General features: G+C 44.1%; 2 protein-coding genes across 5 annotated transcripts in view; one reads left to right on the top strand and one right to left on the bottom strand.

Annotated features, from left to right (window-relative positions):
• Positions 1–18559, bottom strand: part of INTS9 (integrator complex subunit 9) — a 67495-nt gene extending 48936 nt beyond the window's left edge. Inside the window, exons 1-6 of the mRNA XM_082480456.1 lie at positions 18438–18559; positions 13537–13597; positions 10982–11044; positions 7462–7601; positions 5771–5857; positions 576–696 (exon numbers count right to left, since the gene is read on the bottom strand). Of these exons, the coding sequence (XP_082336582.1) occupies positions 576–696; positions 5771–5857; positions 7462–7601; positions 10982–11044; positions 13537–13597; positions 18438–18502 (537 nt within the window). The 5' untranslated portion in view covers positions 18503–18559. The remainder of the gene's footprint in view (positions 1–575; positions 697–5770; positions 5858–7461; positions 7602–10981; positions 11045–13536; positions 13598–18437) is intronic.
• Positions 18560–23070: 4511 nt separating this feature from the next.
• HMBOX1 (homeobox containing 1) overlaps positions 23071–26151 on the top strand; it is a 113111-nt gene continuing 110030 nt past the window's right edge. For all 4 annotated transcript variants that reach the window (XM_082480454.1, XM_082480453.1, XM_082480452.1 and 1 more), the window contains exon 1: positions 23071–23347. The gene's annotated coding sequence lies outside the window, so the exon portion shown is untranslated. The remainder of the gene's footprint in view (positions 23348–26151) is intronic.

Below are 26151 nucleotides of genomic sequence, written 5' to 3'. Positions count from 1 at the left end.
GTAGCTGCAGACTACTGAACTGTTGGTTCAGTTCATTCTAGAAACTACACTGGATTATAGTCAACAGCATTACAGACAGCAAACGTTACCTGGGAACCCTGGGAAAGGAGTGTTTGAAGTTCACGTCAAACCATTAGGTTTTGTTTACAATCCCTAATTTGCTGTATAAAAGAAAGTGGAGGCTAAAGCACTCAAAAGATTCCCAGAAGTGAGATACGGTAACTCAGAAGGGGATGTGGCTTACAGACAGAGAGGATACATTCATTTGGTACATCCTCCCAGCTCTCAGTGGGCCAGCCATCAACTCCAAATTCGCAGGTACGCCGCCTTAAAATTGGCCTCCCAGAGGAAGAGGGGAAACAAATGGATACTCCCTGACTTCACCAAACAAGAACCCTTCCTGGGAGGCAGACTGAGGAACGTTCAATATAATCTTGTCTTGCTTTCCTAGGCTACTGTAACTAGACCTTACACAGGATCTAGAGGGAAAACAGAAAAGGAAGGGCATTTCCAGAGAAAAGCTGGAAACAACAAGTTGTTACTGTTGACCTGAGGACAGCTTTACAGGTACTCACAATTTTCTGAGAATACCCCACCAGCTGGATCTTACTGAGCGCAGCATTCACTTCTGGCATGGTGTAGCACTTCCTCCACATAGACACCTCCACTGCGTCCTTCAGAGGGGCAGGCAGCAATCTGCAAAGATCAACGGGGTGTGGGCATTTTCAGAACTTCTAGATGACTAACCAGCTTTTACTCCCCTTTATATTCTCCGGTTCTTAGATTTTTCTCTTTTTTCTTTTTATTTTAAATATGCCTGGTGCTTCAAAGTGAGGAGGAAGACTTTCTGCCTGTTGAGGAGTCGCACCACACTGCCCATTTTGACTCACTCCAAAGACTGCTCTCCTTCAGCTCTCTTTGTTGTTGTTCCTATTCAGCCCTTTCATCAAAGAAGATCTGATGAAGGTGTTATAGCAACTCTTGTGGTATTTTCACCACTCATGAAAGATACCGGCTTATCTGACATGTCAACATGAAATGCACCACTAGGATCGGTAGTGGGTCATTGTCACTTTTGCATATCCTAAGAATTTGAAAACAAAAGTAAGCCACAATCCTATGATAAAAATACAGGTACCAGACCATGAAAAAGGCTGGCTCTGCTCTCATTTTTGTCCTGGTTTCTTGCAAGAACACATGTCCCTGCACCTCAGCTTCTTTGCCTTCAACTCAGATACCCCACTTGCCTTCAGAGCGTACTGGCAAGGAGACATTAGCTGACACTGCAGAGCTCTTTGAAATCCCCTACACGGAAGTATTTAAAATGTTTTACACCAAAGTAAAATCCATCCATTCTGCTCTTCACAGACGTTGCAAGTTAGCCGGACAGCGTTGTCAAGGGAAGAAGTGAACTGTAATGTCACAGCCTGTAAGAGAGATGCCTAACTTCTGGGAAATAAATCTTCCTTAGCAACATGAACTGAGGCAGGAAGCAGCACAGCTGCCAAATGCATAAGAAGAATAGGACTTTTTTTTATATTAAACCAATGCTAAATCAAAGGCTAATTCAAACCAATTTCCAAAGATTTATGGAAATTGGTCAAGTTTCTTTGATCAATTTGTTTAAAGGAATTTAATTTATTGTTATATCTACTAGGTCAGTGAACTCCTCCATAATTTAAGATACTGAAGAAAGGATTAAGGCCAGCAATTGCCAAGACAGCTCTACAGGTCTAGTGCGATAACTGTAATTCCAGCACATGCTGGCTAAAAGCATACTGCGCTTAAGGAAACAAACAAAGCGTTCAAGGTCTTTTTTGGGAAGTCATAAGCAACAAAAGGCCAAACAATGTGGATAGTTGTCCACCATTGCACCGAAGCAAATTGCCTGTAAAAGCCTTTACCCTACCAGAAGAAGCATTTAGTGTTGGATGCTTTCAGGAACTTCTCTTCTGGGAAGAGAATATATCTCCAGGTAATGGAGAAAAGTGGGGAATTGTCATTGGTGATTGAAGTAAGCTTCTATTAGCCTTGACTCTGTGGCTACACTGTAAATAATACTCTGATCCCTAACAGACCAGTAGGACCAGTCTCCAGTGATTTCATTCTTTGCTGAGTGGCACAGAGAGACAATGAGGACTGCTGGTTCCTCAGATGTGCCGCTGCTGGCATTCAGCTTGTCACCCACACTTTTAAAATTTGCACAGAAAGTTACTAGAAGATATTTTAAAGTCTGGAGTGAATCTACTAACACTATGGCAACATCCTGCGTCCAGCTCTGGAGCCTCCAGCATAGGAAAGACCTCTTGGAGCAGGTCCAGAGGTGTGCCACGAAGATGATCTGAGGGCTGGAGCACCTCTCCTATGAGGAGAGGCTCAGAGAGTTGGAGTTGTTCAGCCTGGAGAAGAGAAGACTCCAGGGAGACCTTACTGCGACCTTCCAGTCCCTAAAGTGGCTACAGGAGAGCTGGGGAAGGACTTCTTACAAGGGCATGTAGTGATAGGACGAAGGGGAATGGCTTTTAACTGGAAAAGGGCAGGTTTAGATTGAACATTAGGAAGAAATTTTTCACTCTGAGGGTGGTAAGGCACTGGCCCAGGTTGCCCAGAGAAGTTCTGGAAGCCCCATCCCTGGAGGTGTTCAAGGCCAGGTTGGATGGGGCTTTGAGCAACCTGGTGTAGTGAGAGGTGTCCCTGCCCATGGCGAGGGAGTTGGAACTTGATGATCTTCAAGGTCCCTTCCAACCTAAACCATTCTATGATTTTATGATCCTATTATGGATCACCACATAACAACCAGACATATGTGGGGAGATGTTGGGACAGCCAACCTACAGCCACAAACAGGAAGGTATGGCAAAGCAGCATGGTCCAGTGTTTAGTGTACAAAATTCATGCTTAAGAAACTCAGAGGCTTGTATTCTTAACGGGGCATCTGCACAGAGGCAGTCCCTCCTGTTCAATGCAATGGATAACATTTAATATATGACATAACATGTTCTTGTTTGAAGGCAGAGGAGGATGGCAGTACCAAACTAGATCAGAATGCTGGCCACTCTCATCCGCTACTCTGTCTAAGGAAACAGCCTGTTTCAGACACTGTCTAGAAAGATATAAGAAACCATCAAGCAGGTAGTCAGCACAGTGTCTTTCATAAGGCAAACTTCCTCTTTAGCGCCCTGAATACTAATCAGCGTGAAAGATATCCTGGTTGAGCATCTATAGAACTTCCATGAGATTGCTCATTTAAAATAAAAAGCAACGGTAATAAAACTTGCTAAGCAATTAGTTCAGACTGGATTCGATAATGGAAAAACGTAAGCCACTATAATGAACTTCTTATATTTTATACAGTATTTGCATTTAAAATGCTTCAACGCTTTATCTAATGAAGATGATAATACTTTGTGTTTTATACTAACTATTCAGAGTAGAACTAGCTGAACTGTAAAGCATTAATGGTGATTGATCAGCCTGAAAAATTAAAGTTAGACTCAGAAGTAATAAGTATTCTGTTCTAGCAACAGCCAAGTATTAAAAAAAAAATCACCAAGGATCACATTTTCTTAAATAACGGATGTCAGTCCAACCCTGCATGTGCTATTAGCCAGGTGTTAATTTGTGGATCAGTAGATGTTTGCTCACATGCTATAATAATCAGTTCCATTCACGCTTGCATGACACTTGTCAACAGGAATCTCAAAACACTTTGCAAACATTAATTAAGTCCCTGTATACCCTCTTTGGTGGATAGGAGCTCCATTTTACAGAAGCATAGGGAGCTGAAGGGAGAAACTCAGAGCACAGATGGGGCACAACTGGACAGGAAATTCAGATTAGTCTCCCTGTTCCAGCTCATAGACAACACTGGATCGTACCAGCCTCGGGCAGAGTTAGTGATACGCAGACTTACGTTATAAACAGCTGCAGGGCTACTAGTTAGGTTTTGCCATCCTCACTAGCATAGCATTTCTTTGCTCTGTCTCTATCTCATGTTTGGGCGAGGTGTGCATTTTACTTGTGAGATTTGAGGGATCTGCCACCTGATCAAGGTTCCCAACAACATACGATATTGTGGCAGTGCTCTCTGCTCTACAAGAGGTCTTGCAAGTGGGAGAGAAGGGTTGGTGCTGTCTCTGTCCCCAGGGGTGTGCTCTTATACCTTCCTCCTACCTCCGTTGGTACCCCATTACAACAGCTATGTGACAGTATCAAGGAGGAAGTGTGAATGTTACGGTACTTCCCAAGCAATATAAAACAAGAAAATGTATTTTGAACACCGCTCCAACAGAAGTACTCTAGCCTTCTATAGCAGCTGAATCAGAACAAAGATCACCTCTCTGTGTTCGCCTCTGGAATAGTCAACAGCACACAAATTGCTAGGCAGCACTTTTTCTAAAACACGACCACCAGGAAAGTGACGTTAAATGAGTTCCAAGATATATGATCCTCCTTTAAACCATGCATACAAAACACATGCAGCAGTGTGACGAGAATAATGGCTCCAGTCCTCCCTCCTCACATCACTTCAGGAACGGTTCTGGTCAGGCCAGCGGACTCCAAAATTAAAAAAACCACACTATTCTCATGAGAGTATACATCAACCAGCACAAAATCCTGATCAACTTTATTGTCTTTACTTCTGCTTTACATCTGTGCTTTACTTGCCTTTTTCAGAAGAGTGAGTTACTGTGCTAAGACTGCTCCTATGCTCAGCAGGGGAGTACAATATATAGCTAAACATATGTTAATTTGTATTTTTAATTTCTGTCTTAATATTGGAAAATATCAAAACTACTTTTATAATGTATGAAATAATTCATTTTTAGAAAACTTCTAAATCAAGCCACGTTAAGAATTAGGAATAAAAAATGGGAGATCAATTAAAAATGCACAAAGTAGCTTTTAAAAATAACTTTCTAATTAACCGGCCTTATCTTTAATATGTGCTAAAACTGAAACTGTCTCCTCCATAGAACATGTTGTGCACCTAAAGTTGTTTCTATTTCCAAATAAAGCATTATCTGCAATTATAAACTGTGTGGATAATTTTTAGATTATATAAGCTTTCAAACTTTTAGATGTAGAAGATTTCAATTTTAAGCACCTTGTTTTTACATACAGATGATATAATCGACATGGAGTTTCCAGCTAATCTTTTTTATTCTAATTTCAACTTGTTTCTAAGCTTTGAAAGACAGCAAAAAACCACCTCTGTTGTCCAAGTGTAAAAGAGGCTGCAGCTCTGGGAAGAAAGACAGCGCTGCTCTGTGGTTGGTTACCAGCAACTTTTCACAGCTGTGTCTTGACTTTCTTAGCATTTCAGCAAACATGAATGTAAATATAATTTTAAATTATTACATTACATTATATTATGTTATATTATATTCCCTATAGTTATGTTTAAATAGCTTGCTAATTTCAACAACTTTTTATTATATTAATACAGAAATCTGCTGGGGTTTATCTACCATCATGGAGCTAAACTACATGATGGAAGATCAGGGGAGATTTTTGTGTTACCAAGTCTCCCTCCAAGAATCAAACCTGTGTGGTTGTTTGGAAGGCCAACAACCTACGAATGACTAAAGAAAGAACTGACGCAAGGAATCGTGGCTGTAAATCTCTTAGGCTTTTTTTTCTGCTTATTTTTCTGCTTAATGGTAGTAGCAAATCTCAAGTGGTAGCAGCTGCCCCATCATTACAGTGAATTCTGAACGTTGGTTCTTGTTTTAGGACAGTCACCCCTTCCTGGTGGCTTGTTCCTTACCTCTGTACCTCCTTGTTCTTCCACATGGAGGCAGACTGAGCCTTTGGCACGCGTTCAATGGAATTCACCAGTTCTTCCATGAGAAGCCTGAAAAGACATCATAACTAAATTAGCATGGCAGCCTTTCACACAGGAGAGAACTGCGTCCCAAATGTTTCCAATTACACAAATTGTAACACTAATAGGCAGTTTTAAAGACGGGTTCTGCCCACAGAGGCATCACAGCAATTACCCCTCACCAATACTACCCTTGAGTGTTTCAAGCTCAAGCCAGTCCAATTCTGTCTGCCTGGTTGCGACAGCAGAGGATCTGGCCCACTGGGTTATGGGTTATTTGGAAAGTGGAAGGACAGGAGGAACTCCCAAATGTCTCTCCTGCTGCACAAGATGATTTCTGCATTACTGACTGCTTGTCATATGGAACGAGACAAAATATATGATGAAAACTCGTTAGCTGATGCCTGTTTATCACTTAGAGAAGCCAAGCACATTGTTGGTGTGAACTCTCCTCATGTACAAATGCACAACACAGCATTTGAGGCACAAAAATATGTCAGGCACTAAAAATTAGGACTGCTGATTTCACTGCCCCAAACTCAACAGCATTTATAATTGTATGCACGCTTCCCCTTGAAGGTAGGAAGTGACAGATTTAACTGCAGAAGAATGGCATCTGGAATTGCTTGGGGTAGGGAGAACACCAGTATACTCTCCAACGAGACTATGCTTGTTATCTTCAGCTACGAGCCAGCAATACCCCAGAGGTCTACTACTAGTTCATATTTATACAATTCCTTTCTCCTACAAGGGCCTTCAGTTTCTGTTTGTTTTTACACAAAGGGAGAATTACTCTGGCATGGAAAGTTTGCACAGGACCTTTAACAGACAAAGACTCCTGCCCTGAAGTGCTTACAGAGTAGTTCAGATACCATGGCCTAATCTGCTCTCTATTGAACATGGGAGCTGTTCTGCATGAGAGATACGCCCAGCATAAGTCCAGTTAGACTTCATCGAGGGCCAAACTGGCAGCCTTTGGTATTGACTTATCCAATCAACAGAGAACTTTGTAAGAAAAGACTGACAAATTTGATGACCAGCTATTAAGTTGGTCTTACATTTTTTACTTCCGTCTCATATTTCTGCTCTCTTTCTTAGTGTTTCTCTTTGGATTTCAGAGCTTATATATTTCAACTGTTATTTAAGATGAAGCCAGCTGAAATTCCCTTCCATGGTGTGGAGGAAAGTGTGATTATATGAATTTCAAATGCTGAAAAACTACAAGGCAATAATCTTGAAGTCATTTATGGTTGAAGAGATCGGTGATTCCTCTTTTGTTTAAGGGGAGCGGAGAGGAGCAGGAGAGATCTTTGATTCACGGCTTTTGAAGGTTTGAAGTTGGCTATATAGTAATTGCTGCTCAAGGTGTCTCAGTCCACTCAAGATCTACTATCCCACATCTACTGTCTGGACTCAACACAAAGCACCTGCCGTAAACGTTGGAGACAGATGGTTCCAGAGGTTGGGAAACATTGAGTTAACACATTTACAGCACTAAGGACTTGGCTGGTGTTCAGCTACTGCCTAAGAGCCTCTTCGGAACATTAGACACCACTCCTTTACCCATATTGTCCTTTACACCTTTTCCTTAGCAGTGATGAAAGAGGAGTAGAGAATATTAAGGGGCTTTTTACCTGCCAATTTGAACAGTGGGCTCAGTGGCATACACTGTTCCAGCGAATCCTGTGTACTCTGTGATATAGGGCAATGCCATCATGCAGTGATAGTTTGAGATCAAGATTACATCTACTGTGGAGAGGTCAAGCAGCTCAGTCTGAAAACAGAGAAAAGAGATTAAGCAACATGTAACCCTTTTATGCAGCTTAAGCAATGGCAGAAAAACTTCTTGTTCTTTTATTTTAAACTTTATATAGCAGGAATGCAACCGATTTATAAAAAAATGGAGGGGTAGGCATGTCTCTGCTGCGGCAAAGATTAATAATTCCTTTAAATTAACATTTATTTTAAAAGCCCCCTAAAATTATTTCCTTCTCAAATCTGAAAAGGAAACCATGTTCTGGGTTTGTCTGTCTTTCATGCAATGAAATGGCTGCCGTTAAGGGAGGTAAATGATGATTACACTTTTGTCAAAGAACTGATGTGTGCGCTTCCTTAGGGAGGAACACTGCACAGGTATCAAAACTTCTGCAGTAGCAATTTAGCAGGGTGTCTCCTATTTCTTATGTGGCACATGATACTGTACCCCATGACAGCAAGACAGATGAATGCAAATTGTACTTATTGATATGCTTAAAATAATTCTCATATTTTCCCAAACTAAATGCTTGGCATCTTTATCATTCACATTTTCTACAGCAGGGGATTAAGCTCATTCATAGCATACAACAAAACAGACGGGTGGGTCCGGTTTGTTTTGATGTGACAGTTAAGACAGCAGTTCAGGGAGTGAAAGAAGATTTCACACATTGTTAAAGGAATTTTAATTAGAAATATTTACTGGTAATGCTATAACACAAATGGTGTCAAGTCAGAAATTTACAAGATATATGACCTCTAACTCAGTTATTATAGAGCAGCTAATGGAATTCAACACTCATCAAGCACATATTATCTGATTACAAGGCTTGGTCCAGCAATTTGAATAAAAAAGGCAAGAAAGTAGGTCACTCGGCTTTTCAGAGGGCTGACACAGTGCTCTGGTGACAAGCTGCTTAACTCACAGCTAAGCGTTCATGGTTTCAATCCATGATCACAGCTAATGTTGGAGGCACGATCTCCAAGCTGAGTACAGTAGGTGAAACACCATCCTCAGATTCATGACAGGGCACCCTTTTATCTTACTAAGCTTGCCAGGCAGAAATAACACTCACTTTCTGGTAGCAAAGAGTCTGCTGACACCTGCTCCTACCAAGCTGTCCCTTCATGTCTTGGTTTTCAGCCGTGTTCAGACCATACAGAATCAAACGGGGAGTCACTTAGCCCTGAGCTGAATCCCAGCCCAGCAAGCCATCAGGAAGATACAGGCTACCGCTTTCCAAGCTTAAGCATCCCACATCTCAGCATCCTAGAAGCATTTACTAAGAGGATGAAAAGGGTGTCAAAACCAAAACAAAGTAACATCTTCCCTGGGACTTGCGGCAATCTCACTAAAGGTGCCTATGAACTGAAGAGGTTTAAAAATGTTTCCTGAATGTGAAGTGAGAGAGCCCAGAAGGTTGCCAAGCAAAGAGAGGGCTGCACCCTGCACTCCGACATGTGGAAGTGTACGCTGCTGCTGAGACAGCCTCTTATCACCTTGTGGCTTCTGGATTACATTCAAAACTTGGCTTTCTTTGGCAATGGTATTCCTGGAAGCGATACTGTCATTCTCAAACTAACTGCTTTTGCAGACAAGTTTCTTCAAAAGAAGTGGCGTGGAAGGAGACACAAACTCTTTCTTATACTGTGCTGCCAAACACCAGCAACATTTCTACTTTGCTGATGCATTCAGCTGGCCGTGACATCTGAACTCTCCTCCATCAGGGGAGCCTGTGAAGCCACATATGCGAGCTGTGTATCACTAGGAGATCTGTTCCTCATGCTTGCAGAGAAGACTTGACATCTGTTGGGAACTTTGGGAACTAAGGCATTTGTGAGGCCGTTTGTAAAGTCCCTACAATGGTGACATGTGCAGCTGGGTGCTGTCTTCCTGTTGCAACATGGGCAGCTGGAAAACTGAGTTAGCTTCAGTGGTGACAGCAGTATAATGAAGCAGCAACTCCCCATCAGTCACATTTAGAGCTACACATGTGGGTATTTTCCAGCCCAACAAAGTAACCAGAAAGCCCACCTGAAGCACCCTAAACTCCAGTGGATTATAATTCCTGTGCATGGCCTCAATTCCAAAGGGAATCCAGAACAGAAACTCCATTCTTCCCAAGATCTGGGACATAATGGCACTTTCTAGGCATACAGATGCTTCCTACATCCCTCCCTTCCACAGGACAGTAACTAGAAAGCACACGAGAACCCAGAATTATTGGGTTTTTTTTTGTGATTCGATTATATCCATTCCTGTTGGGGAAAACAAGCAATTGCACACAGATCTGTTGATATCACTTGCCAAAACTAGTACCAGAGCTGCCAACTTGCTTCGAAGAATCAAGATGACAAGAGTCAGAAGCTGCAAGAGGTGAGTTTCATGGAATCAACAGACAAAAACACTACTGCCAGAACCACTACTGCAAGAACCCCAGCAATGTGACATCAGCCTTCCAGGGGTGTTTTGTACTTCCTGTCAACAAGGTCAGGCAGAAAGGAAAAAAAAATCGCTGCCCAAAAGCAATCAGTCTCTGTCTTTGAAAGACTGAGAAAACATCCAACATGAAATGAAAGAACTGATGTTATCACAGTCCGAACACAGCTGAGGAAAGAGGATACTATTCCTAGACTATTCCCCATCATTCACCCCCACCACTCTCTGCTCAGCTTTTTACTTCTTCAGCTCTCCTACACACACTATTAATCTGATCCGTCAGGTAAGCCCAGTTAATTCAAACATTTTCAATAGTCTTGCTTTCTGATAGTTTTTTTTTTCTTTAAACCCAGGTATTCTTGAAAAAAAAACAGCTTGAGAAGCAGTCTCTTGCAGTTATGTCAGTGGATATGAAGGTACAGTTCTTCCCTCAAAGAGGCAGTGATGAATAGCTAAGAAGGCAGCAAAACTTTTTAACCTAAATTTGCTGCCAGCAGCCCAGCAGAATCAAACAGTGGTTTAACCACCCAGTCGGCTCCCCAGGGGAGCTACACTAGGCAGGTCATGCATCTGTGGTTAAAGACAAGCAGCTTTTCTTGTCTTCATTCACTGCTCTTATCTAGATCAGCACATGTATCCTGTCATAATCAAGTCCAGCTCAGTTATATTGTCTTTGGAAGGCCCATATAATGGGACAGTTATGTCTTATTCTTCTGTAAGATATTGATCTGCTCAAGGAGACCTTCCAGATCTCCCAAAACCATTGTTGAAAAGGGTTGTTTCCATCCTTTTTCCAGTGTGATAGATACTAGAGGCACCTTAACAACACACGAGGTTTTAGGAATATTATTTACTGAGTAGTAATAAATTAGCATGAATCTGACAATAACTATTTAGCAAGTTTCTTCCACACGATTTAATGGAGTCAGATTTTTCAGTAAAGCTTTGAGCAAACTCACCTCTGGTAAACAGAACTCAGGCACAGAGTCTACAAACACATGGCCAGAACACTCCTTCAGTTCCTGTAGGAAAAGCACACCAACAGAGAAGACACAAAAATACAATGCAATGTTACTCCAAAGTGCAGCAGATTTTGCACTTTCAAAACCTTTTCTTTATCACAGGAAATTTCCAGCCCGTTAATACGTCATGTTTATCCCCCTTCTAGACGCAATTTGCTGTAAGCAGATCTGCTGAAATTGCTTTCACGCAAGATGAGGCTGCTTGCTACTTTAAGGGATCAGATCCTCGTTTGGAGGAACAGAGATGGCACTCTGGTAGGTAATGAAAGAGACCCGGGTAACCACGGCTGGTTTTGCTGAGGCCATGAAGGAGGTGCTGTCCTACAAAGCTGCCTTTTCTCTGCTCTTCCAACTGCAGCTGTGTTGGCTGGGAAATCTGTAACAATGCAAGTTGACTTTGTCGACCAGAATCAGAAGTAAAGTATGAACTGAAAATTGGGTCATGAAGACCACTCTTGTCGGAACTGCTGCTCTCCTGACCTGGAAGGTGTGCACAGCACCTTTATAGTGCCCTGGCTGTCTTACAAGTTTGGAATTTAGTTTTGGTTCCCAATAACATCAAACCTTTTCTGTCATATTAAGAGTAGAATGCAATTTTTAGCCCCTGCCTCAGAGCATCTGATCAAACATCTTTTGGGGATCTAAGCTACACATGGCACTTTTTGTTAGATTTATCTCTACTGGATTTCTAGCCCTTTATTGTCTTGCTCTTTTTCAAGGCTGACATCAGAAATCTTTGTCACATGAAAAGTCACATTCTTCAGGATTATGTACGGAACAAAAATATTCCCAACTCTAGTTCTGACACACCTCACAGGCTACCTATCACCCACTCTGTCTTCTCCCATGGATGCTTCTCTTGCTTGTCCCAAAGCGAGTGGTCTCAGCCAGCTTCAGCCTGACAGAATTAAAGATTGAAACCAATTCTTAATAATTACAGTGCACCTGCCAACTAATAACGAATGAGCAATTACATCTAGTGGCAGAAGTCTCCTAACCTCATCTCAAGGGAGTTCAAAATGATTAAAACTAGATCGCAGCAAATTTCAATGCCTCTCCGCGACTTAAGTTTTATAACTGTCATCCAGAGAGTGCTATAACAGGAATGTCCACCTGACATGATAAAACATCCCCCTTTGACTCCTTCCCTTGCCTTTTTCCAGCATGGGTCAAAGAATTTACCATTCCAAGCAGTTACAGTGGTCAAGGTGAAGGTAAGAGATGCTGCCTTTGAATTTTTAACACACGATTTCCATTGATGCTGTGCGAGTTTAAAGATTTCTCCTGAGCGCACACTGCAGCAGAAGTACCACAGAAATGTAAATACATCACATATAAAAATATACCGATAGCCTACCCCATCTTTGGACAGAATGGGACCCAAAGCTCTGAGACCAAGGCTGGGGTTCAGGAGAAACAAATTCCAGGGAATTCAAACTGGGCAGCAGCTCCATTCCTGTCACTGAGCTTCTGTAGCTCTGCGACTGCCAGTTAGCATGTGCTTTGAATAGAGTTGTTACTATTTTACTAACAGAAACGCTGCCTATACAGTTTCTTTTGTCTCCAATGAGAAGAAAAATCAGGTCTTTAATCTATGATCTTCAGCTCCCTTGCCTGGAAAAATCAGATCAATCCATTTTGTCCACCTCAAAGTCCCCTACAAAAGCAACTATTATTACTGTTTTCCTTTAATGTTCACATAGAGAACAGTCTATTAAAACAGTATTTTCTCTACTGATACCTATTGCTGCACACATTTGAAATGTATCTACCTATTTTACTAACATCTGACATATTTTTGTGTTCATTGTTCCCCTACGGCAGATCAAGCTGGACGCTGCAGTGCCTAGTTTTGGTTGAAGCCCCAGATAAATTTTACCTACAAAACTAATGTAATGAAAAGGTGTGGGGGGGGAATTCTGTGTCTCTTATGTAGCTGAGTAAGTTCTGTATCCTCAAATTAGGAGGCTGGAGATAATACACTCCCTGCTATGTCCAGCAGCAGAACACATGTTGATTTCAGAGGCCAAAGTCATGCTTTTCTCTATAAGAGACCTCCCATGGGCAAACCATTCACTTTCTCATAGTTCTCCTGCCTAAAAACAGGGTATGGTACCAACTTCATTTATAAGCATGCTATGAAGCTTTAGTGTCAGAAAAGTTAGACTGTTGAATAAAAGGCACTCTAAGAAGGCAAAGCACTATTATTTATGGAGCTCCCTGAAATAAGAAAATATTCATACTGATGATTTCTGCATTTTAAGAGGATTTTTTAAAAAAAGCTAGGCTACCTGTGAAGACTGAAAGCCTCAGAGTTGCTTTAGCATTTTGTTTCAAAACGTTCTGCTCTACAAGGACATCATGGCTGGTAAGGGTACACATAGAAACCTTTGCGATGAGTCAGCATAGAAGTATTGTTCCTGCAGTGCAAGCTCCTAACCTGTCAGGTAGCTTTTTGCATGGCAAGAAAATTCTAACCATAAGTATAGTACCTTGTCCAGAAATGTGCTTCCATCTTTCAAAACCCAACCAGGAAGTTTGGACAGCCTGGGACTGCAGAAAGAGAAAAAAATTATTGCAATATGAATTATATCATTATCAGTGGCTAAGCATTGACCTTCTATTTGGTGTCATACAGGAAGAGAACACCATTTCTGTCTCAGGGAACTAACAATCTCAATAAAACAGACAGACAGTTTCACTGTGTTTAAGTGTTCACTGAAATGACTTTTACAAATCATGATTATGACACTTATAAGTAAAAAGAGTAAGAGGACGACGCATGCAGGGAGTTTGATTTTAGTCATTTACAGTGAGAATTTCAAAAAGGCTCAGTGCTGTCCTGTGGTGAAATGGGTTGTATAAACAGAAGAAGATAGGGCAGCAAGAAAGTCCATGCTTGAAACAACACAAAAGCACCGTAAAACTGCTCTGGGACAGACAAAGACAGACAGATATTCCCATTAGTAATGGCAGGGACAGACTGATGCTCTGGACTAAATCATTTATATACACAGAGGTTGTGATTTTATATCCACATAAAGCATGGTTTCATGCTCAGGTGAAGACCCACACCAACAGCTGTACGCTGCATTTACCTGTGTTGGAAGGACAAAGGGGCAAGGAGGTTTTGCCATGGAACTGCATGTTTTAAGCTGGCAGGTCTGGTACCTGTCAGCAATGGCAGGGCCCCTTTTTTTAATTGTTTCAAATGCTAATAAAGAAACTTCAAGGTGGACATTGAGTTTGCAGTAGTAATTGCTGCAGCATTTCTTGCTACAGCATTTGCACTTCACAGTGATATTTGATTTTCACAACTTAGCTCTAAAACCACGGTCTGCCCAGATTCAAGCATATCTACAGAAATGAGAAAAAAGAAAAAGCTGAGGAAATGAGAGAATTGAACCTGCCTGGAGTCAAGCCCTGCAACAACCTCAGATTTGGAGACAGAACTTGAGAACTTGGTTGCAATGAAATCTGCAAGTGCTGTGCCCTAAGCTCTACAGACGGGCATGCTTAAATGCTGTAAGGGCTTTCAAATTTAAGTTCTTGAAAATAGGAAGTGATTCAAGGGCTCAGAGGAATGCTGTGTTCAGACTAACATCAATATAAAAGAACAAATCCTAACTGGCACTCCAGAAAGTCACAAGGAAGGAAAAAAGGGGAAATCAGCGTACTCAAGGAGCAAAGACAGAAGGTAAGAGGTGAGAGCAGAAGGATATGTCATTGAGAAGCTATGCCAGTGAAGTGCAACCACCTTTTGAGTATAAAGATCTGATCATAGAAGAGATGAGGTGGCTAAATGTACTCCCCACTGACACAGTCAAAAGCACAATTCAAGAGCAGTATTTTGGAGACTGAGGGGGCCGAGTAGAATTAGTGCAGAGAGACTAAAAGAGCTACGGAAAAGGCAGGGAAAAGCAAGACACCATGTTATACGATATGCAACAACTTTGACAGATAAGGGAGGCGAGGACAGAAACCTTGGTTGGAAGGGACATCTGGAGGTCTGTAGTCCAATATCTCATAGACAGCACAAGATCAGGTCAGCCACAGCTCTGTCCAGCTGTGTCTCGCAAATCCCTGGATCACGACATCCTAGAGCCTCTCTGGGGATGGGGGAAAGTGCTAAGAAAAACTTCATCACTGGGAGGCTAATGTCAAAGACAAGCCTCTCAAGACACCATTTGCAGCCATTAGCCCCTTATTTTGTCTGCCACTGTTGAAAAGAGTTTGGCGCTGTTGTCTTTGTAACTTCTTTTGAAGGAGGTGTAGGTGGCTATTAGCTCCCTGTCTAGCCTCCTCTCTGTCAGACTGAACATTCCCAGCTGCCTCAAACTCTCCGTGGTCTCTTCGGAGTCATGAGATCTGGACCCTGACCATCTTGGAGCCCCCTGAACACCCTCTACAGTTTCTCAGCATCCTGCTTCAATTGGGAATCCAAACCTGGATCCATTTGTGGTTTCACCAGCACAAGGCAGAGTGGAATAAACTTTCCTTGATATGCTCGCCCTGCTCCCCCTAATTTAGCCTAGTATGCGGTTTGCTTTATCCATGATGAAAGAGCACTATTGACTTGTACTAAACCTGGCATCCACTGAAGAGTATAACAGTCTTATCAAGAGAGGCAAAATTAGAAGATAGTTTTTGTGGGGGGCTGAAAGTGGAATAAGCAACACAGGACAGAAAGGACTCTTTACCTTGAAGGCAAGAAGTAACACAGTTCCTGCCAACATAGTTTTGACATTGTAATAGAGTGATTGATTAATCCAAAATAGCTAGAACTGTCCCATAAATAATGTGAGCAAGTGTGTCATGGCTAGACAGGAAAGGTTAAGAGCTTCCCACATGTTCATTTTACCGTTTTGCATTTGACTTTGGTACAGGGGAGAAAACTCCAGTTGACAAACCTCCTTTAAAGTACATGAACTAGCATAAAGTGTTTGGCAACTGCAGGTACTTTGCACGTGCTCCATAGGCTGGTGAGAACAAGGACTGCCATTTCCAGGGCAAGGTGGAATCTAAATACCTTTTGATGGGCTTTTTTTGAAGAGCAAAGAACTCTGAAAAATGTCCAGTTCCTTTAGTGACACAAACACTACAGCACTTTCCTCTCTTATAGATTAAAGCACAAGGCTCTCCAAATGTTTGCTCAAGGAGGGTCCCATGCCAGGTACAACACAGGATTTAGCTGCATAGCAAAGATCCTCTGTAATATCATACCTTTATGCTCCACAGAGGTAAAAATTAGGGCACCTTTGCAGACCACAGACTGAGACTTGCAGAATCCAAGTGGTTCGTGGATCATACTTTGGGGACCTCTGGTTTAAAGACAGCAGAGAGAAGCATAGCCCTTCTGCAGTCAAGGTTTCACATGGGTCCATCTCAGCCTAGCTGCAAGCAGCAGCACATGTGGTTCCAAAAAGGCATACAATCAGTAATAACCTAATATCTGACAGACCTATGTTCAAATTCTTGCGCTGCTACGTGCTTCATGCAAGACCTCAGGCAGTCAGTCTTTCTTGTAGTCTCTCACTTGGAAACTGATGATAATGCCAGCTCTCTATCACCCGGCCATGTTATGTTGATAATATACATTTGAATTTCAGAGGTATTTAGACATCATGGTAGTGGAGACCTGATATATAATAGTACAACTATGAATTCTATAGGGAGATAAGGACTTTTTAGTGGCAGCCACATTTCTCCTCAGGTTTTTAACTCATTTCCACAACTCCCTGCAGGACGTGTTTTGTAGAGTACTGAGGAGATCAATTACTTGCCCAAGTCCATGTGCTCAGGACAACCCTTGCTGTAAGGGGCGTTCAATCACCTTACCGACAAGATTGATTGGATTTAAACCCAACTGTTTGCTCCGATTCCACTGGGCCATCAGGGGTCAAATCTGACATCCTTTCTTATTGAGTTTGAGTCATTTTAGCGCAGACATTCTGGAGGTACTTGGGGAATTCCAGGTTGTGACCTGCAATTTGGCTGTTCATTCCCAGGGTCTGCTATCAGCAGACAAAGCTGGCATATCCCCGGGGAGTGTTGATGCCTGCAGTTCTAAAGAACCTCTTAAGCCTTTGTTCACTCACCTAATTTTGCCACTTGTTCCTCTGTTAATTTCCTTTTTCTTTGGGGGTGGGAGAAAGCAAATGCAAGGCGATTCTGTCTGTACCTGGATTTCCCAATGTCGTGGTTTAGGCCAAAATCCACTACTGGGGACCTGAAGGACCCCAGACGGGACCGACAGATGCTCCCCTCTACCCCTCTTCAAAGAGGATCCCTTCAAAATCTACTACTGCCCCTAAATGTTGTAGTTAGCAATTGCATTATGGAATGGAACAAAAATTGACTATCACACTGACCCATCTTAAGGCTTCTGTTGCCTACTCTGCAGCAGATCTTGAACTCCATCTTCTTGCAGAACAATGCATACATTATCTATTCTTTTCCTCACCAAAAAAAAAAAAAACAACAAATAATATCAAGTGCTGGACAAACTGATATAATCTCATTAGGTCACTGAGGAAACTCCCTTTCCCAGTCATATTCTCCTCCTCTCTCAACCAAGCTTCCCCTGAACCCAGAATGTTCCTCACTTGTTTCCTTGTGGATCAAAGTTACAAAATGGCTTTTGTGAAAACTCTTGCTGCTTCCCATCACCAAGAGTTACTCATTCCCACCTTCCCAACCCCTCATTTTTGTAAAGTATTCCATTTATGCAAGACATAAGTCACCCTAACTGAATATCCAAATTGATCTAAAAACTTGGGAAAATATGACTTCGTAGTTAGGGCATAGAAGGGGGAGTCTTAATCTCAGAATTCTCTTCTAGAGTCTACTTTTGTTTCACTGCTGTTCCATTCCTGCATCCAGCTGCACTGCCCTTTTATTTATTTAATTTTTAAAAGGGAACAATTATGCCATCAAGTCAACTAACGAGGACTGTTAAGTGCTATTTTTCTTTGCATTAGCCCGTGCTCTGAAGAAAAGCCTGAGAAGACAGCAGTTAAACAGTACTTGCTGGGCTCCACGAACTCCATCTCAGTTACCCATTTATCTCATCTTGCATGAAGAAGCCAGAAAGATGACAGATATGTGACCTCACTTGTGCTGAGCAGTTGCAGCAATACTTTACTGAAGCTTAGAATAAATTATCTAGAAAAACCAATCAATAAATCCATAAAATGTCTTCCGTCTACTGAGCCAAAGGACGTTATTTTGATAAAGAGAATTTTTAAGTGAACAAAGTCTATTTATGATATCAGATGATGCTGTTCATTTGTACTCATCCCCTCCCCTCCTTCCAATACACCATTTCATGCAGAGCACTCCAACTGCAACCTAAGAAGACGCAGACTAAGTGCTCACAGGCTGCAGAACATACCTCTGAACCAGTGGCAACGGGAGGAAATTGAGGGTAGACGTCATATCCAGTCCACAATCCAACATGATGGTGGTGGATTTGAACTTGAGTACATTGCATGGTAAGGTTGGATGTCCGGACAGGCAGTACTGAAAGAAGAATATCAGGACGAGTTACTTACTCGTGACCTTACCACCAGACTGAACCCCCCCAAAAAAACTTATTTTAAAACACATGGTTTCATGCATACCAGAACAAAACCTGGTTTCCTTTGAATCTGTGTCTCACAGCTGCGTGTGTTCATTGAGATTTCCCCATGTCAGGGTATTAAGGGGCAGATTGTCTTCAGACAAGTTTTTCTGATCACAAGGGTTGAGAGGATGGCATAGGTCCTCTCTCCAATTTAGGAAACATGTAGAATCTCTTTTTTGATAACAGCCACCTATTTTCACAAAAATCCTAGAAAATCAATTTCTTCAAAACTCAGTCCTACTGGCAAAACTTGGCTGAAATTGGGTAGTAAATTTGAAAGTTACTTGGGGGAGCAAAGGGAGGGAGAGAATTCCTGCAGGAACACAAGTTTTATTTCCTTTAGAAAGCAGCCTAAACAACCCAACAAGGTGCAGCCCACACCTTCTGCGGCTGCTTGGCACAGATCAGCAGAGTAAGCTGTACAAGTGCACGGCAGCAGGTCTGAGGCATGCTCTCACCTGCTTTTTGTCTTGCTAAACGCAAACAGGAAACACAAGGGAATGCACAACCATACCCGAATGGAAGGGTTTGTGTACTGAGAAATCCCAAATGCTTTGCAAGCTTAATGAGCCAGTAAGCAGGTTATGTACAGGGGCACTTCAGCATCATTGAGATGCAGTCACCTCTTGTATGGAGAGTGGCAAACATTTAACGAGGCACAGGAGCAGCTGAAGCTTTGAATAAGAAGAGAAGTGAATAAAAATGCCAGCTTTAAAATGTGGCATTAGAAACATAAATGTCTGAATACAGCGTGGCCACCTCCGCATGAGGGTTTCTCTTCTTTGATGAGTGATTCTATGGTCCTTCAGGGATTGCAAGAATAGGAGATTTTGCATCTCCAAAGTCTGGGCATCTGACAGCACAGCAAAGATCAGGTGGACAAACTTCAGCTTTTAAATTCAAGTTTGGGTCAATTAAGATGAAAAATATCAATTGGTTGGCCATGCGCTGTACTAAAAACACATTCAGTCATTTTCTAATTAATTTATACCTTATGCTTGCTTTCTATACTTCACTCTACAAAGTGGAAAGCAGGTAGATCAATCACTTCATTTTCTACCTCTGCTCACAATATGTTAACAGAGGACTGCAACTGTCTGGATTAACAACTCCCAAGGAGACTATTTACATACATTCATCAAAAACCTGTTTAAAATTATATTTAAATATTAAAAAGCTACTAAGCCCCAAATATTAAATTAATAGTATCACAAAGACTTTTGTTTTAAATTCACAAAGCCTTAATTATTAAGGAGCAACATTACGTTTTGCCTGCTGTTAGCAAGTTTAAAAAAAAGGTGAAAAGCCAAGCTGGGGAAGAAGTGAGTATACAAGTAAGGAATTCAGTTGTTTTATTCGCAAATGTAAAATACGCATGTGAAATTAAGGTCTCACCAGACCAGAACTTTGACAACTGAAGCTATGAATCCAAGTAAATAGAAGAAAATGAAGGAAAAAATAAGATCTATTTTTGTAGCTTTTAAACTATCCATAATTAAAAAAGGCAATGAAATATCACCACTTTTATCAGCAAAACTTTCTTGCTTTTTTAAAAATCATGAATAGGATCATGACCCTGAAATCTACGAGCTAACTGGAAAATCTTCCTTTTTTCTTCTTTAAAAGCATCTAAAATAATCTATATCTGTGGCTGTCACGCTGTGGTAAATGGATTCCTGGGAGTCAATGGACTCTATCAGACTCAAGTAAAGTGACTTGAAAAGAAAAAAAAAAGGGAACTCATATATGCTATAATACTATACAGCTATTTGCACAGGTGACATTTCTGGGCCTGTTAGAATTTAGATTAGGAATCCAAAAATCTGAGTGTTTGCACTATATATGTCTCTATACACCATAAATTTCCACCAAATTTATAATTGTTATGGTTTAAAACAGATCCAGAGATGCCATTCATTAATATTCCTGATCGGACTAAAATGCAAATCCTTTTTGCTCTAAGATTTGTTTGCTTCTATCTTTATTCCCTTACAGCTAAAGGCTGCTGCAGCTAACACACTAGGTGCCTCATCCCCGAATTAAAAAATAGTCATGCAAAAAAGTCACAAAACATACAAAAGACCCACAATATGCCCACTTTAGCTCACAATTTTCTTGTCAGGCTTTGTAAATTGGATGAAAGTTTGACAGAGCAGGGCACAAAGAGATGAAGATGGGGGGCTAATTCCAGATACTGAGGTCCCCATAGAGGCAGGTTCTCAGCAGACATCTGTTTCATGCTGAGCGCTCGCCAGCTCCGAGCACCTCTGGTGATCTCATGGATGGCAATGTGACAGAGAAAAGAGATGATGTCTCACGCTAGCAGCTCCACAACATTCAAAATTTTGCAGGTTAAAGCTAGTGCTTTGGATTCCAACTGAAGCCAACAAATATTGCAGTGCATTTTCCCAGTATTAATATCACATGCTAGCTTAAAATCTAGAGAGAATTTGCAACTAGAGTTGCCTGGACCAAAGCACATTTGAATTTGTGGGAGTCTGACATTTTCACTGGATTCTAGGTCAGGTCCGGAGGCTTGAACCTCTATCTTGTTCTTCCAAACTCAACCCAAATAGATGAGAAAAGAGGATGAAATAGCATCCATTCCTCCTACCACAACCCCGAGATTCAGGCACATCTCCAGGCAAACCCAAGATGAAGAATCTGGTCTTATGATCCCCAGTCTCCAGTTTTGTACATGGGTCTAAAAATGTTACAATGAAGATTTCAGACAGCTTATATTCTCCTTCCCTTTCTCTACCCCTACGCAAGACTCTATAGATATCACAAAGACCTCTGCATTTCCACTATGGTCTTCATTTGAAGATTTCTTAGTTTGCTTTTCCCGCTGCATTATATTAGCCTTTACAATCACATCCAGCAGCACTTTGCGTTGCACTATTTGTCCCACTGGTAGTATTCATCCACACAGAAAGACGTAATCCCATATGTAAGATTTTGTGGGATCAAGCTCTTCGGCCACCTGCCTACCGAATTAATTTTACAATTACAGCACAGGTAGCAATTTACTGGAAATCTCAAAACAAGTCCAACTTCACTTCTATGGGGTTTCCTCAAGACAAACTACTCAGTCTCAAAACTGAGAAACAATCTTTCATTTAACAACAGTGTAACTTCAGGTTAAACAAATCAAAGGTTATACTCAGGTATTTGGAAAACTGCTTTGGTTTTATCTCCAAAAAATTGCAGCACGTTATGTGATAAAGGGAAACTCTTCCCGGAAAATAAAGCATCAGCTGAATCCAAGGTCTCTGGGAAACTTAAATAATTGAAAGGGAAGATCTAGAGAGGAGACCAATAACATGGGTAATGTATTTTCTGATAACCTTCCCTTTAGATCAGAACCAACCGATTTGTCACAAGCGCAGCGCACCCTCGACAAAGCTATCCGAGGATGATTTTCTTAGTAGTAATTAACTGTATTAACATCATACTGCCGATGGAAGACAATTTTATTACGAACCACGGGGATTTATGACTATTTTCCTAGCGCGACCCAGCAGGAGTCACACGCGCGATGGGCTAGCTGCGCCGAGACTCGTGTTGAAGGGTAGGAAGGCAGAGAAACACCACCATCACCACCTCCTCCTCCTGAATGTCACCGATGTTTCACCCGGCGTCGGTGGGGGGACATGGCGGCAGAGGGCCGGAGGAGAGCCACCTGCCCGGGCCTGTGCCCCTTCCCACAGCCCGGTGCTTAACCCCCACCCGCTCCCGCCTCCGTCCCCTCAGCCGGCAGCTGAGGGGACCCGTTTAACGGTCGGCGGGGAGCTGCCGGCTGAGGGGAGCAGAGCGCTGGGCCCCCTCTGCCCTGGGTCCCTCAGGGCCGCTCCCCTCAATGCCTCAGTTTCCCTTCACGCCCGACCAGGCTGAAGCTGCCACAGCCCCGGGGCTATCCCGGGATTCCCCCCCGTCGCCGAGAAGGAAGGAGATGAGGGATAGAGGCAGGCCGAAGCCCACCCCCTCACATCGCAGCCCCACGCACTCACCAGCTTCATGCTTCACCCGGCTCTATTTACTGGGACAATCCTGCCCCCCCCCCCACTTTCCCTTCCCCTCCCCGCCTCCCGCGCCCCGGGGCTTCATGGGACTTGGAGTCCCGCCGCCCCCTCCGCCCAGGATGAAGTCATGGCCGGAGGCATGCCGGGAGTAGTAGTCCGCCCCGCGCGTCGCCCCGCCGCCCCATTGGCGTGCCGTGCCTCCGGGGCATGCTGGGAGTTGTAGTCCAGACGCGGCGGCTCTCCCCGTCACCCTGGGGAGGGGAAACTACAAGTCCCAGGGTCTCACAGCGGCAGCAGGTGGGAGCTTGGATGTTGATATCAACATGGCGCTTGTCAGACAGACAAAGACAGTCAGTCTGGTGTGATTGAGCCAAAAAAAAAAAAAAAAAAAAAAAAAGAGAGAGACGAGGGGGCGAGCGGGGAGGAGGGAGCGGCAGGAGGAGAGCTGGGCGGGGAGGGGGGGCCCGTCTCCTCGGGGGAGCTGGGGAGGGGGGCTCGGCGGCCGAGGGATTTCCTTTCCCCCCCCCTCCCCCCTATTGTTCTCGTCCCTCCGCGCCCCCGTTAATCCCCCCTCAGGCTGGGGCGGGGGCGGGCGGGGGGACCCCCCCCAGCTCCTGCCGTTACATGGTGAGGTGGAGGCGCCGCCAGCACCCAGAGGTGAGTGTGGCTTGTGGGGAGGGCGGGGGGGGGGGGGGGCGAGGGAGAGCGGGGCTTGTGAGGGGAGAGGGCGGGCGGGTGGGTGGGCTGGAGGGAGGGGGGAGCGGGAAGGGGGTCCCCCCCGTCAGCCGGCACCGCGGCTGCCTGCGGGGGAGCGGAGCCGGAGAGCGGCTTTCCTCGCAGCGCGGGATGTGCGTGAGGGGAAGGGGAAGGGGAAGGGGGGGGCTGGAGGGGAACCGGGGCGGGGGGCGGCCGGGGGCGGGCAGGGGCAGCCCCTCAGCCCGACTTGGAGCTGCGGCTTCGGGTGGCTCCGCGTATCCCCCCCCCTCCTCGGGGCGGGGGAGGAGGACGGTGTCCCCGGCAGGCTGCTGCGGGGTCTGCGGGAGGGCAGGGCAGCCTCTCCTGGCTTTTAAAGAAGAGCCCTCCATCGTTGTTTCTGCCATTTATTTATTTATTCTTTTTTTTTTTTCCCCACCCCTCTCCCGGGTAGGGGTGTGTGTGTGTGTGTGTGACTTGCGCCCCTCAGCCTGGGTGGGCGCTTTTTTAAATTTTCTTTTTTTTTTTTTTTTTTTTAATTATTTAATTTGGTGGTGGTGTTTGGGTTTTGTTCGCCGCTGAGTTTAGGGCTGGGCCGGTGCCAGCCCCGCTCCCTGTCCCCAGGACCCCGGGGCGGCGGGGGGGGGGCTGCCCCGGCCCGGCGGTAGTTTGGCCGGGGAAGGCAGAGGGAGGAGGAGGAGGAGGAGGAAGAAGGCTCCGACCCTGCGGGGATGAAGCCCGGTGCGCCCTGAGGATCGCGCCCGGCATCGAGCCCCTTTCGCCGGGGCTGTGCCGGGGGGCTTCCCCCTGGCTGGGTGGGATGGGGGGGAGGCGAGCCTTTTTTAGGGGTGCTTTGTGCCTGTGGAGTGGGGTGGGGGGGGAACGGGGCCCACGGGTGCCCCAAAGCCCGCTGGATGGCAGGGCTGGGGGGGGCTGCGCGACCACAGGAGGGGCGAGAGCTGTTGCAGCTCCCGGGGCTTTTTTTTGGGAGGGGGGGGGGGGGGGGGGGATGTCGGGGAGGGTAAAGGAAGGCGAAGGGTGTCGTGTTGCTGGAGAGTTTTAACGTGGGAACGGGTGGGGGAGAAGGAGGAGGAGGACCCGGAGGGAAGTCATTCCCAAAATGTGCGAGGAGAGCTTGGGTGGGGTGTCGTAGGCTTGTTTATTTTGTACTTCTTGAGAGGTGATGGGAGGGAGGGGGTAAATGCTTTTGTACCCGTGCCTGGGATCTTCTCTTTTTTTTATTTTTTATTTTTTTTTCTTTTTGGGGAAGAACAGTGTGTTTGACCCCAGGACCGGCTGGAGGAAGCGGCAGGGAATGCCGCTGAACAGTTTCCCCGGGCTTCGGGGTTAAAACAGAACAAGAGGCGAGTGTTTTTAGGTGCAAAATCCACACGCGAGACAGACCGACCCGAGTTCTTCAACCTCAGTTTTGTCTGATGATTTTTTTTTTTCTTTAGTTGTTCTAAGAGCGTCTCATGGTATGTTTGCAGAGCACTCCTCCGGAAAGCATTTTTTTTTCTTTGCGATAGGGCTGAAAAAGCTTTGGTCGTGTGCGCTGTTTTCCCCAGTCCCTTCGTGTTAGGGACAAAAAAATTGCCTTTTTTTTTTTTGTTTGGGTGTGGGGAGGGAAGAAGGAAGAGGAAATGAAGACTGTAAGCATGTTTGCCGTTTGTCTGTGGACTCGGGTATATCTCAGTTTGTTCTCCTGCTGAAGTAACACTGGGACTACAGATAAGTGGCTTTTCAGTACAAAATGTATATGAACAAAAGCTGCAAAGATTTAAACTTTGTAGGGAGGAAAGCGTTAAGCTGGTGGCCAGGGCAGGCGTTCCAGAGCACGGTCGGAGCAGATCTGATAAGACGCCAGGCCAGCTACGTGCCCCTGCTTCAAACTAACGGGAATGGAGGAAAAGGAAACTGGTGGGGGGGGGGGGGGGGGGAAATGCAATTTGCATGAATGATACCATGTGAAATATATTGTATCGCAGAGAGGGATTGTGCTCGGCAGACGATTTGTGGGCTGGCGAAACCCCTGAAGTGCCTGCTTGCGTCCCGCGATATGACTAGCTCATTTCTGCAGGGCTCATCAGGTACAGACACTGCTTCCTTCCTGGGATGGTGCAGCTGGCATTTGATTTCCTCCATGGATGGGAGAGGAGGAGTCCTGTGCAGTTTTTTTCCCCGAGATGATTGCATTTTCTTTGGCCTTGCTGTACCCAGCCTCATTAGTAGGAACTGCATCTATATTTATTTACCATTATACCATGTCCCTTGGGATGGCGGGTGTAGTTTGGAGTAGGTATATATGGATTTATCACTCTTAACATTTTTTTTTCCTCCCATCACGCTAGGGCCAAATCCGTCAACAGCAGAGAACAAACTTAATTTATTTCTGTGTTTTGCATCTCCCTTTTTGCCATTTCTCTTCCAAATTGCTAAGGAAACATCTCTGAGATGCGGATGGGGGAGGGACGTAGGGGAGAAGTGAGAAAGGGATGGAATATGTTATCTGTGCAGGGATGCATTTGTTATCTGCGTGTTTTGGGAGCACCGGGCTCTGTGAAAGAGCAGGGTTTGATACTGCATCTGAAAACTGGGGTTTGGTAAGGCTCTCTTCCCTGATGTGAAGATTCTTCTTTAGCCCCACGACAGCCACAACTTTTTCTGTGTGGTTGACAGAATGGGCTGACGAGCCTGGGCATGAGACTGGGAACAAGGAACTTGTGTTTTACTGAGCCATGTCTGTTTTTCCTCCTATCGTTCCTTTA

This window comes from Vanellus vanellus, assembly GCF_965231255.1.
Source record: "Vanellus vanellus genome assembly, chromosome: 3".
Taxonomy (NCBI): domain Eukaryota; kingdom Metazoa; phylum Chordata; class Aves; order Charadriiformes; family Charadriidae; genus Vanellus; species Vanellus vanellus.
Note: the sequence above shows the minus strand (reverse complement) of the source record. Positions and strands in the feature narration are given on the sequence as shown.